Source organism: Pinus tabuliformis, chromosome 2_1, assembly GCF_031772625.1.
Source record: "Pinus tabuliformis cultivar Carrire ecotype Pingquan chromosome 2_1, CPIR1, whole genome shotgun sequence".
Lineage (NCBI taxonomy): Eukaryota > Viridiplantae > Streptophyta > Pinopsida > Pinales > Pinaceae > Pinus > Pinus tabuliformis.
The window spans coordinates 676,979,030-676,992,651 of NC_142299.1; the positions used below are offsets into that span (position 1 = coordinate 676,979,030).

At 37.8% G+C, this 13,622-nt stretch overlaps 1 protein-coding gene across 1 annotated transcript; it reads left to right on the plus strand.

Annotated features, from left to right (window-relative positions):
* Positions 1-3,211: 3,211 nt before the first annotated feature.
* On the plus strand, positions 3,212-4,798 carry LOC149202408 (uncharacterized). Its single transcript, XM_089399973.1, has 2 exons — positions 3,212-3,409; positions 3,517-4,798. The coding sequence occupies exons 1-2, from the start codon at positions 3,223-3,225 to the stop codon at positions 4,614-4,616; spliced, it is 1,287 nt and encodes a 428-aa protein (XP_089256099.1). The 5' UTR covers positions 3,212-3,222; the 3' UTR covers positions 4,617-4,798.
* Positions 4,799-13,622: the final 8,824 nt, after the last annotated feature.

The following is a 13,622-nucleotide window of genomic DNA, read 5'->3' on the forward strand; positions in this document are numbered from 1 at the left end:
CTTTAATTAAGCACATTGACTTAGAGGTTGTTTAAAATTTAAGTCAAAATTTTATCCATAAACTGTCGTGGATATTCCACTGGAAAGTTCGTCATAACAGATCTGATAATAAAATATTAAAATATCATATTTTTACACTATTACAAGTTTATTTAAATTATATATATATATATATTACTGTAATTAGTGCATGCATGCGAATGGAAATTATGCAAAAAAGTAGAGAACAACAAAATAAGAGCACACACACACATAAGACACAAGATATGCTCTCTGTGAAACCATTTCAGGAGAAAACCCAGTTGGAAGGTAAGGCCGCGTCACTCTGTTTCTCTGTCTGGAAATGGATGTAGGTACAAAGAAGTAATGTTTGTGGCTTGTGGGATGCTATAGTGCACAGATCCTTTCTGTGTACTCTACCATCTATCTCTCGAAGCTATCTTTGCCCAAATATGTAACAAAATGTTCTTGAAAGAATGGAGTGCCTCTTCCTCCTAGTGGCACAATTATAACACAACCCGATAGCCTAATAGTGGTTAAGTTTGACTACATCAACTCTTAACTAGAGTTACCAAATAGACTCTTCTAGAGTATTTTACATCACAAACACGTGGCTAGCCCTTTTTCCATGAATAATGAAGGTCAACGTGGCATCCTCCCAAACTATAGGTGTGAAAACAGAAAGGTCAACTTTTGAGTGACATAACTTTTTCATACGGACTCTGATTGATGCGCTTCTTGTGCCGTTGGAAAGTTATTTGTATTTAGAATAGCATGGAAAAGTTCTACGCTAAAGAGGAAAATTTCTACCCTAAAAAACCGTCATTTGATACCTCAAAACACTTTGATAAGGTTTTAGGCTTCGTTTCACCAAACAAGGTCTGTTGGTAAAAACAATCTTATCAACTATTCCTCCACCTTTTTCTACTCCAAATGCATTGAGATGGATAAAAAGCAATATAATGATCCAATTCTGATCAAACTTCAAATTGGATCCAACTTAGTTCAATCTATACACATATAATAACAAGAAATGATATATAAATCTAACTTATTCTTATACCATTATTTATTAAACATTTCTGATTTCAAAAAATTTCTAAATCTTCAAAATTACTTTAAAAAGTTCAACTTCAACATGTAGTTGCTTTAAAAAGTTCAACTTCAAAATACTTCAACATGTAGTTGCTTTAAAAAATTCAGCGTCAACCTGCATTTTGAGAAAAATGGAATCCCACTATCTTAATGTCTTTCCAAGATCTCAACCTATATGGATATTGATAGAGTTCCAATCTACTACACTAAGTATTTATTACACTGGTGTATTTATTAAACTTTAAAAGAAAATATAGATCTCCATTTATTAGAATATGTAAATATAAAAGTTCCATCCTCAAGGTTTGAGCTATAAGTTAATATGCCAAAGCTTGATCTGTTAGGTAGACTTTTATTCAACGAGAGAGAAAGTCTTTTACAGATTATAGGGATTCCCAACTTAAAGTTCCATAGACTTTTGTGTAAAAGGAGTAACTAAGCGTGGGCATGGCTTCGATTAATAATAATAATAAAAACACTTAAAGTGAGAACTCAAATGGTAAGAATTTCTAGATTTAAGGTGGTAAGAATTTAAAGGTTCTAAGGTGTCCCTTTATGATCCCATCCACACTTAAACACTTAAAAGGCCTGAATCATGGTCCCGACATTGCATCAGCTCTCTGGTTATAATGAGGAGTTACATGTGATAAATTGGCATCTCGGCCGCTCTAACCTCTAACATTCTAATCCGCTGTTCATCGATGGTTTCGGATACAAGAAATTTCGAATATATAAATTGAAGTGTACATTTGTTTTCACACAATATCTCAATCGAGTTTGGTGCCAAGTTTGGATGAGACATCATGTCGACAAGAGAATGAATTAGCAGACGCTAGAATAAAGTAGCGAAGCTACATGGTCTGTGACAGGCATTTAAATACGAAAAAATTAGGGCTGGAGTGGAATTTGTTGACCAATACGTGAGGCGGACAATTACGGGAAAAAACACTAATTAAAATGAAGCGTTCAATATAAATACAAAAAAAAAAACTGTATACATAGAATACCTGAACACACATATCGTAGGTATCGAATTTGCGTTACATGGTGATTTCCAAGTCAAATACGTGCAACAAAATTTCCCACCTGTCAACATTGTGTGTTAAAATGACAAACCGACCTGAGAGTTGCAGAGACCGTTGGTTGCTTTAGATTTGAAAATCCTAACCTGCACGTATGTTTCTTTGAATTTCTATTATTTTATACAAATTAAATTAATCAATAAATCCTAAGTTACTTCTGTTAATGCTCCACTTCTTTTATAACATAAATAAACAGAAAAACCATAAGTTGACTCTTCGAATTTCTATTATTTTATACAAATTAAATTAATCAATAAATCCTAAGTTACTTCTGTTAATGCTCCACTTCTTTTATAACATAAATAAACAGAAAAACCATAAGTTGACTCTTCGAATTCCCAGTCCGAATTCTGAGTGATCTCGTCGTCGGCGGTACACCAAACCCATCTGCAATGGTGTTATACACCACGTATTTTGAAAAGGACAAGCCGTCAATCAACAAAGGAGCAAATTCGTTATGCAATGAAGCTTCGGGCGGGCAACGTGGGAATAGAATGAATTTGCGATATTATAATAGGAACGGAAAAAGCGAACTAGTTATATAGTGGGTATTTAATGTTCTCACAGCAGCACGCGACTTAATGTGATAACACCGAAACGAGCGACTTAACGCGATAACACGGAAACGGGCAAATTTGGCATTAAATAATATTTGTCCATTCCCGTGTTATCGAACTAAATAGGGTGTTGCTCTGAGGACATTAAATACCCAATATATAGCTGGTTAGCTCCAGCCTAATAATAACAACCAAGTTTAAAGATCGGTTATAGTTCGGAATCAGTGCACGACGGGTAGTTTCAAACTTTCATGTTATTTTTCTGTGCTATGCACAAAACCATATAAAACTGTATGACTTCTGGCTGGGTTGGTAATCAACCAATAAATACGAAATTCTGTATGTCCTGCCCAACTGCTCTTGTGTTTATTTTACATGGACTGTTGAACGACCAATGCGAATGCGGAGTCCAATATGCCACTATATAGATAACCCAATCCTTCTGCAGAAACAACATACCTAAACACATATTGAGTATCTTCACTATCATGGCATCCATTGAAATTCCTGCAACATCAATTACTGTTCTATATTTCCTCTTGAGCTACTTGGCTTTGGCTGGTGCGACTACTTACGCAAGTCAAGGGAAGGCCTCATCGATCTTGGTTGTGGGCAAAGTGTTCTGTGATACATGCCTCGAGGACAGGCTTTCTGAAAATGGCTACGTTATATCTGGTATCATGTTATGTCATTCTAATACTCCTTTTATTTTCTATAATAATTACATGATCGTAAATGTACTCATCATTAATGGTTCCTTTCTTCTCTTCATGAACGAACAGGTGCTCCGATAGCAGTGGAATGTGAACTCAACAGGAAGATGATGAGCATATCCTTTCTCGGAGAGACGGACGAAAACGGAGAATTCAGGGTGGAGCTTCCCTCCAACATTTTTCAGTCTGCTGATCAATTGAATAAATGTTGGGTGAAGCGTCGCAACAGCCCTTACGATTCGTGCAACATTCCCAGAATGTCTGCACCATCAAAGCTTAGTCTACAGTCGGCTTCCCATGGAGTTGTCACGTACAGTGCAGGCTCGTTTAGCTACCGCCATGAGACTGTGCCTCCATCCTGTTATTCGAAAGATTTGTTGGCAATAATCCGTGGTCGAGCAATGGCTGAGGATGTTGACCAGTCTTCGAAAGCAGGGCAACAGACGCCCACAATCCCTTCGTCGCCTCAGTTTCCACCTGCTAACCTTCCTAGTATTCCCCCTCTTCCCAAGTTCACTATTCCTCCACTGCCCAGTGTTCCACCTCTCCCCAAAACTCCTCCGCTGCCAAGTATCCCTCCTCTCCCCAAAATGTCTCCATTGCCAAGTGCTCCTCCTCTCCCCAGAATCTCTCCGCTGCCTCAGTTCAGCGTGCCTCCTCCCCCCAAAATGTCTCCATTGCCAGGTGCTCCACCTCTCACCAAAATTTCTCCGCTCCCGCAGTTCAGTGTACCTCCTCTCCTCAAAATGTCTCCATTGCCAGGTGCTCCTCCTCTCCCCAAAATCTCTCCGCTCCCGCAGTTAAGTGTACCTCCTCTCCCCAAAATGTCTCCATTTCCAGGTGCTCCTCCTCTCCCCAAAATCTCTCCATTGCCAGGTGCTCCTTCTCTACCCAAAATCTCTCCGCTCCCACAGTTGAGCGTACCTCCTCTACCCAAAACGTCTCCATTGCCAAGTGCACCCCCTCTCCCAAAAATCGCTCCGCTGCCTCAGTTGAGTGTACCACCTCTCCCCACAACAACTCCTCTACCTCAGTTGAGTTTCCCTCCATTTCCAAAACCGACCATTCCAGGCTCTCCTCCTTTCCCACAGGTTCCTCAAATCCCACAAATTCCAAACATCCAATCCCCGCCTATCCCATTTCTCACGCCGCCACCTCCTAGTCACTAGAATAGTGCTTGAATTTTCAGGTTTCCGCAGTATTCTTTGACATTATTTGTAGTGTTGGATGGTGCTTGTACAATCGTCGTTATTTGTTGATGGCATATCGCTGATAAAGGTCTGGTTTCAACCGACCGTTCGCCTCTAAGCCTTTCACACATTGTAGTTTAACGTCCATTTGTAGGAGGGATCATTTTTGTGTTTGGTAATAAGATCATGGCTTATGCTATACCTATGATTTCCGTGTAATGGATGCGCATTTGTTACAATGATTTCATCCTCGAGGTGAATGTTACAATAAATTCGTATTTATGTTGCTGACTAATTAATTATACCGAGAATCCTAAGCAGGAGTATTAAAGACCATTAAAAAGTAATTGAGCTACAGATTATTTCAATGTTTTCACATATATTATTTTTCAATGGCATGGTGATAGATAATATCATCTCTCACAATAATCAAAAAAGTTTTAATGGTTTTTACTTCAGTACGGTTATTTCAATGGTTAGGTTAGGTAATTAAATTTAAAAAGATTATTTATACTAATTTATGTAAAGAAAGGAAATTTAGAAGTATATAATTTTTATATAAATATTTTAAAAGTGATTTTTTTTTTTTTTTAAATATATATAACATTGCATATTCATACTTTGAAATTCTGTGCATACCAAGAACTCGCCTAGTTTTCTTAATAAAGAAAATATGCTACAGCATGTACATAAAGTTTATATATCTGCAGCGGAAGTAAAACATAAGTAACTTTCTTTGTTTTTAAAATATATATATTATTATTATTATTATTATTATGATTGTATATGCATTTTATGTAAGAAAAAATAAGATATATATTTTTTTCTTAAAAAGCGATTTTGTACTAGTGTATGAAATGATAAGAAATGTAAGTTTTTTTTTTAAATGAATCTACATTAGAGGGTAATTTGTGAAATATTTTTCCGGGTAGCCAAAAGTAAAAGAGAATAGATCAAATGCACTGCCCTAATATAAGTCATAAGAATTTTTTTGGAAATAACATGTTTTTCTTGTGGATGAAAGATAAGTCAATTATGTTAAATCTTTTGCAAGAGTTTGAAAAAGTTACATGTTTTAGTGGGTAAAAAGATAAATGATTTGTGCGTTGTATAAAATTAACTAAAATTTCAACATTTTAAGATTATCTCACTTTGTTGAACCCAATAAATTCAAGTTTATTTGATTTAAGCTAAATAAGTGTGTTTAAAACTATCCATGAAAATGAAAATAATGACATCATTATATGAGAAATCATAGAGGCCCTCTATAGCCTAGTATGGGATAGATGTCACGAGTAAATGTTTAGCATTTAACATTTAACAAATTTAATATATTGTCAATGTAGGCCCAAAGTAGGAGTATATGTGTAGGCATAAATGTTTAACATTTAACATTTATATGTCGAGTAAAAAACACATTAAAATTAATTAAAAATAATAATAATAAATAAAAAGTTAAAAGTAATATAAAACTATAAACATTAAAATATTGGCTCAATTAATAATAAAAAGTTAAAGTTAAAGTTAATATCAATTTGTTATGTTTTGATTTTGTTATTAACTTGTGAATAGACTTTGTTACCATACCATGGGCCAATACCACATGCCCAAAAACCATCATTTATTTCACAATCAAAATATTTTATAACAATATTATTCACCCCCACCTTCTAATATATATTTAAACCCATTCCCAGAGAAATTAAATCAAAGTTTCAATAAAATTAAAAATGGGAATACTTTGTATATAAAGATGTGAAATATATATAATATTAATAATATTACTAAGAACCAACATAAATCCATCTTAACTAAGGATCCAAACGATGAGAGGAAACAAATAGACTAACAATAATAGAGGAAATTTTGTGCATGATTGTATTAAGTTTTTCCTTATTGTATTTTCTTTCATATGATTGATCCAAAATATAGGTTTAATATTTTACAACCAATTCAGTTTTTTTAAATTTAGATACTTAAACACAATATCATGGAATTAAAATAACAAATAGAGGGATGGGAAAGAGGGGGGAGAGAGATAAGGAGGGAGATAGTGACAAAGTTGGAGGGCGAAAAGAGAGAGCGATGGAGGGAGAGAGAGGGAGAAAGAACAAACACATAGAGCGATAGAGGTGGAGAAAGAGGGTGAGTGACAAGGGAGAGATGGGGATAGAGAGATAGAGGTGGAGAAAGAGAGGGATAGAGAGATAGAGTGACAAGTCATTGATGGCATCCTTGTCATCTAGCCCTCCTAGTGTCAGAAATGTTGATAGTGTTGGACCCGCCCATATGTCAAGGGGGTCTTCTCGGTAAGAAGTCCCAACTAGACCTCAAATTGTTTAGAGCAGGAGTCATAGTAGTGGGTGGTAATGTAGTGACTTGATCATGGTAGAGCATAGAGGTAAGTATTATAGCTTTGGTTGGAAGCAAGTGTATGACCTTGCAGGGAGTCAAGGGAGATACATGGGGGTTCTAACACATAGAGGGGAAAAGAAAGTGTGTCCCTTAGAAGCATGTAATAGTATGCAACCTGAAAGGAACACACGAGCGAGATGAAATCACAAGATGGAAGAGGAATAGTCCACAAACCAAGGTGATTGGTTAATCCAACAACACGCCTTCAACAAGATTCATACAATTGAATACAAAATAATTCATACACAAATGCATAAGTTAAACAACAAATATTGCTAAAGCAACCAAAATAGTCCAACTACAATAACAACATATGCATGACAATGTGTTGGCTCAGTTATATTATTAAATGAAAGTTCCATCCATACATACATTATTGACAACCACTAGCGCCAATAATGGAACCTTATAGTCAACATTGTCTGCTCCTCCAAAGAAGTGTATTCACTCTACGTTGTGGAGAAGCCAAGGCTCATAACAATACTCCCAAGCCTTGTTTAATTTTAATCCTCCCAAAAGCCTCTACTATGAGTTATGAGGTCGTATGACCTTGCAGGGAGTCAAGGGAGATACATGGGGGTTCTAACACATAGAGGGGAAAAGAAAGTGTGTCCCTTAGAAGCATGTAATAGCATGCAACCTGAAAGGAACACATGAGCGGAATGACATCACAAGATGGAAGAGGAATAGTCCACAAACCAACGTGATTGGTTAATCCAACAACACGCCTTCAACAAGATTCATATAATTGAATATAAAATAATTCATACACAAATGTGCAAATTAAACAACATATATTGCTAAAGCAACCAAAATAGTCCAGCTACAATAACAACATATGCATGACAACGTGTTGGCTCAGTTATATTATTAAATGAAAGTTCCATCCATACATACACTATTGACAACCACTAGCGCCAATAATGGAACATTATAGTCAACATTGTCTGCTCCTCCAAAGAAGTGTATTCACTCTACGTTGTGGAGAAGCCAAGGCTCATCACAATACTCCCAAGCCTTGTTTACGTTTAATCCTCCCAAAATCCTCTACTATGAGTTATGAGGTCTTATATATAATAAAGGGTGGGGTGAACCTTGACATTCCCCTCTGACTCTTTAACTACCCTCATGACTCTTCAACTCCTTTACAAATAAATCTTTACATTACATAGTGACTGTTCACATTCCATTAATGACACTTGGAATTTCACTTTCAATATATTTACAAATAATAATATAATTTCCAAATATGCCCATGTGGGACAAAATAAGCTTGAGTTAGCCTAACAAGACAAACACCATCACTCGGAAGCTTAGGGAAAGACCAACTTGGCAACATCCTCTTGATGGCCCTCGGTGATGAAATGATACCAAGATTGGTACTGCGACATTGTGTCCTCGTATTGTTTGGTGTTGTCTTCCTAGAAACAGACTCTTGCCTCCATGGATTCTAAGTATATTGTTCTGGAACCTTTTTCCAACTCATATTGAAGCATGCACGACATTGTTATGAGTGTGGGTAGACCACTGATGTACTTTTGAATGTTTTTTGCACTCAGCTGCAAGTCATCGTTGGTGACCTCCCGCATCAACTACTCCATGTACTTGTCAACCTCAAGCTGGACTTGGCTCTTCTTAATGTCTTGGGTGATGGAACTGATTGAAGGGATCCTTTGTGTCCTCACCATGACATCGAGACTCTTGAACAATCGTGCATAGGAAGCCTCAATGCTAGTGATGAGCGAAGGGACCCGCTCATAGTTTTGGATCGACATCTAAATCTGTGCTTTATCTAACTCTACATGCAGCCTCATTATCTTCTGCAAGTAAAGAGAGGATCCATTGTACCTCATTTTCCATTCTTTTACATGCGCAATAACAACATGTATGTCTTTGAGAGTTTGGGTAATATTCATGCACCGCTGCTGAAAATCATACAGATGGACAACTCCCTTGTGCATGATGATAAATCTGTCATAAATTTTCTGCATGGTGGTCTCTAGAGTCGATACTTCAACAAGTATCGCTTTTCTCATCTTTGTCGTAGCGGATCCTACAGATTGTTTTGTCCTTTGTCTGGTCTCTTGCAAGTCCTTTTCCATCCGATCATTCTCTACTAACAAAAACTTGACAGTTGAGCTTGTGGCTTCTGCATAAGCCTTAGAGGCATCGACCATGACAACTAGATGTTTCCTAACATCTGATACAATCACCCTTTCCTCCATATGTGTAGGTGACACGTGATCATCCGAGAGCTACTTTCTTCTTGCATGTACAATAGTCTCTCGTGATTCATCAAATGACAGATCGTACACATCCATCATCGGATCATCATCAAGGAGAACAACCTCTCCTTGCTTGCTCAAGATTGGTTCTGATTCTGGAGGTGGTGGAGACTAAGGGGTGACCTCAAATTTTCTGAGCATGAGGTCAGTATCTTGGTGCTGTGATTCCAGTTCCAACTTGCACCTGCTCCCCCTCTTCTTCATCTATTGGATGTTCTGACTCCTCAAAATGTAGAGGTGCGGTTTTCTCTGTCATTGTGCCTTGCCTTTCTTCTTGTTCTTGTTTCTGCTTCTCTTCCCTCTCTCTCCTTCTTAGCTCCTACTCTTCTTTCAGCTTCTTCTCTGTTTCCTGCAACTTCCTTTCTGCATCCTCCAACCTTTGCTTCTCTCTCTTCCTTCATTCTACTCTCTTTATTTGATGTTTCCTCTTTGCCTCTATTTCCAAAGCTACTCCCTCAACAAGAGAATCTTCCCTGAACTTGTAGCTTTTCTCAACCTTTGGGTTCTCAGTAATCTTCCTCTTGCCTTTGTCCTGTGCTAATTTTCTACTCACTATTGTTGTTGTTGTTGTTGCTTCCTATGGTGCTGCTACCTGCAGAGAAACTTTCCATTCTATAGCCATGTTGACCAGTTCATTGAGCCTAGAGGAGTTGTAACAGTACCTCCAAGGATATTCCTCTGCCCAATGAAATGTCTCGTGGATCCATGGATAATACACCTTCGCACAGTGGTTCTTTCATATGCAGTGGGGATCATATGGATTGTAGTCCTTGGTGCCAAACTCAAACTTTTCTAATTCCTTGGCCTCGACATCCGCATCCTTCAAGCTCTGGATCTCGTACAATCCAATCTGCAAAGGAAGAGTAGGTTGTGGTGCTTCTTGCTCATGTGTAGTCCTATTGATAACCCTATGGAGATGTGATATGTAACCTCTTGCATGACCAACTTATCCATGGAAAACCTTGATAATACATGCAGAGGCTTCTCTCTAACAAACATCGTGATGAATGTGCAATCAGGTGAGACATACTAATCTGTAATGTTAAGTAATGCCTACATCGCTTCTTGGGACATGCAAGGTGGATCCTGCTCAAAGATCAACTTGTAAACCTCTATGATGAAATTTTCAGATAGCCTCTCCATAACTCCTCGGTAGTTGCACTCAGAAAGCAACTTGCAATAAATGTTCACAACATTCTCTAATGGTGTCCATGTCTAACCCATGCCAAGAAACTGATGTTGGGCATAGATTGCATCAAGTAGGTATGCTGACATATAGAACCTCTCTTGCTTATCCTTGCGTAGATTCCAGGCATTAGTCACATGCAATTTCAGCTAAAGAGAAAAGATATCTGACCAGTTGAATGGCCTTACTTCATTCGCCAGCTGGTCCAACACAACCAACCAATTTTGTGGAAAGGTCTTCATGCTCTCTTGACCGTACAAGCGGCATGCAAAGATGATCAAGAGTTGGTAGGCCTTTCTAAGTGACTTACTCTTGTAGACTTGATTATGTGTCAACCTGAACTTTGATGGCTCTTTATCCCAATGCTTCATGATGTCTCTAATGTTCACATTGTTGTTGGGGGCATAGAAAAGTGCATCCATGCGGTTCACCGGCTGTGGTAAGTGATACATCTGATGATAGTTTTCCGTCCTCAAAGTAGAAAGTTGTGCTCCACTGGAACTTCTTAGTGTCATCATCTCAGGATCGGTATGTGAGACAATCCAGTGAATGATGTATGCACATGGGAAGGCAAGGTACCTACATACAACCTTGTATAAGCCTGACTTGTGGATGTTAACATAGACCTGCCGATATTCTAGATCTTCATTAAAGCTTCTTGCGAAGATATCCTTAATTTCCTGCCATGTTATCTTCACGTCCTTCTCTATGAATAGTTGTGTGTCAGCATAGACTGGCAAGTTCATTGACACCTGTTCAAGTACATCCCCATTTCTGCTTTCGACAGTATCCTTTGATCCAACTATCTTGGAAGCCATTTTATCAGTACTACTGAAAAGGTTCTCAACAACTATTGTACATAGAGACATAGAGGACACTCAAGACATGCAAACGTTAGCTCGAAATCGAAAGCACTTCAAGACGAAACAAGCAACAAACTAGGAAATTGCTCGGCAAGATTGCGTAATTATGGGTTTCAAAGGTGAGGGACTATCAACTGGATTTTCACATTGTGTAGTCCCAACTGTCAGTGAGGAGGTCATGCTGACTGGAATTGCACAATGTGCAGTTCACTTTGGCTTGTGCTGGTTGGGATTGCGCAATCCCAGTGACCAAGGCTCCATGACTAGCTCCTGGAATTGTGTAGTGCGCAGTTGGAGCCATTCACTAGCACCCTCTGGTCAATTTCTAGATCCAAGGCAAAGCCTTGAGATCCAGAAATGTGAAATGCATGTCGAGAAGAGCTAGATCCAAGCCAAGGAAGCTCAAATCTGCTCAAGGGCAACATGAAAACAAGAAGATATGTAAGTGTGAGCAATGGTTGGTGCATATCTGAGTGATTGGTGATTCATGCAATCAAAACAAATGCAGGAATCGATCATATTGAAGAACAATGAAGCTCATGGAGAGAGTCACCACAATGACGAACATTAGTGCAAAAACTAGGTTATGCATGCGACACTTAGGAAAGGTAATGAAAAAAATTAAAACAATACTTCTACAAGATAAAACAAATCAAAACACCAGTGGTTGTTCAATCAAACAAATAAAACAACGCTCTCCTAAGCCAAGAAAACAAAAGCAACAGAAAAAGCAACAAAAGACTAGAAAAGCAAGACTTACCCAGAAAAGTTGCAACAATTGTACCGAAGGTTCCTAGATCTCCTTGAGAATGTTAGGGATCCAAAATCAAATGTGCAAATGAGCTCTAGTGGTGCCCATTAAATATATTTGATTGATTTAGGGTTTATGACACGAAGGCCAAAAATCTAGGAAAATGTAACACATGGTGATAATTTCCAAAAATAACTCAAGTGTAAGTCCAAATGCTAAAAATATATCCCTATTTTTTAGGGATTCTTTTTTTCTTTTTCCTTTTTTGGGAAATGCTTCCATGCATGCCTGGAGAAATTGTGTAGTTCCGGGGAGAACTGGAATTGTCACTAACACATGCATCGGGCAATTGTTGAGGGAATGCTTTTGTGCAATTCCTGGGTTGAGTGGCTCTCGCTGCCTCCCATTCTCTGTGCACTTTCCTAGCTGAAGATAAGTTGTCAACCTGGTCTGCGCAATTCTGGGCTGAAGCTCACTATGGGCTTGAATTGCACATTTCGTGAGAGCAAGGTTGGTTTCCTTGTAGGATTGCACAGATCACCAAGGTAGTGCTAGAACCAAATTGCAACCAAGTGAAGAGGTTAGCTTGTGGTTAGATAGCAAAAAGAGTAAGAAACACAACTTGTGAAGCAAAATATAAACTCAATGAAAGCACAAGTAGTTGGTTAATGTAAGATAAGTTACTGTGATTTTAGTAGGGAGGCTCTAAAATGAAGCGTAGGCAAACTTTTGGAGGGTGGTTGTAGCCACTACAACAGACAATAAACCAACTAAGAAAACACAAGCCAAAATGCAAAAGATAAAGCTTCATCAAAGCACAAGTACCTAGGTCAATGTGAGATACATTGTTGTGATTTGAGAAAGGAGGCTCCAAAACGAAGCATAGGAAAAAATTTGGAGAGTGGATGTTTCAGCTACAACACCATCTTAGAGGGATATTTGTAAATCTATTTAAAAACTACATGGTAGGAGAAGATAGGTTGAAAACCCATATTTTGGTAGGACCTCCAATCGCTGATATGCGGGATTTTACCGTAAGGATTTTCTACTTGACTTTTGGTTTTCAAGGGTCACTTCAATCTGCTATAACTTTTTATTCTGGCGTCCATTTAACGAGTTCTACATATCGTTGGAAAGATAATTCCAGGAATTATCCCTCAGGGGAGGTTTGATTTAGCTTTGAATTCTTATGTGGCTTGGAAGATGGCTGCAAACCTCTTTTCTCTTTTGCGTTCTTTTAACATCTGAAAACACATTTTGCAAATGGTGACAACACAAACTTCAACTTAACGTTCCATTAAATTTTTTTGTGGAAAATAAGTAACGAAGGAAGAACATACAAATATAAATTTTATTAAAAAAACGAAGGAAGAACATACAAATCTAAATTTTATAAAAAAAAAAACTTCGAGTTGAAACTCAAATTGTAAGAATCTTTAGATTTAAGGTTTCACTTCATGATTCCATCCACAGTTAAACACTTAA

Coding starts and splice junctions, on each gene's coding strand:
- LOC149202408 (XM_089399973.1), top strand. CDS start 3,223: ATGGCATCCATTGAAATTCCTGCAACATCAATTACTGTTCTATATTTC. Junction 3,410..3,516: donor AAATGGCTACGTTATATCTG/GTATCATGTTAT, acceptor ATGAACGAACAG/GTGCTCCGATAGCAGTGGAA.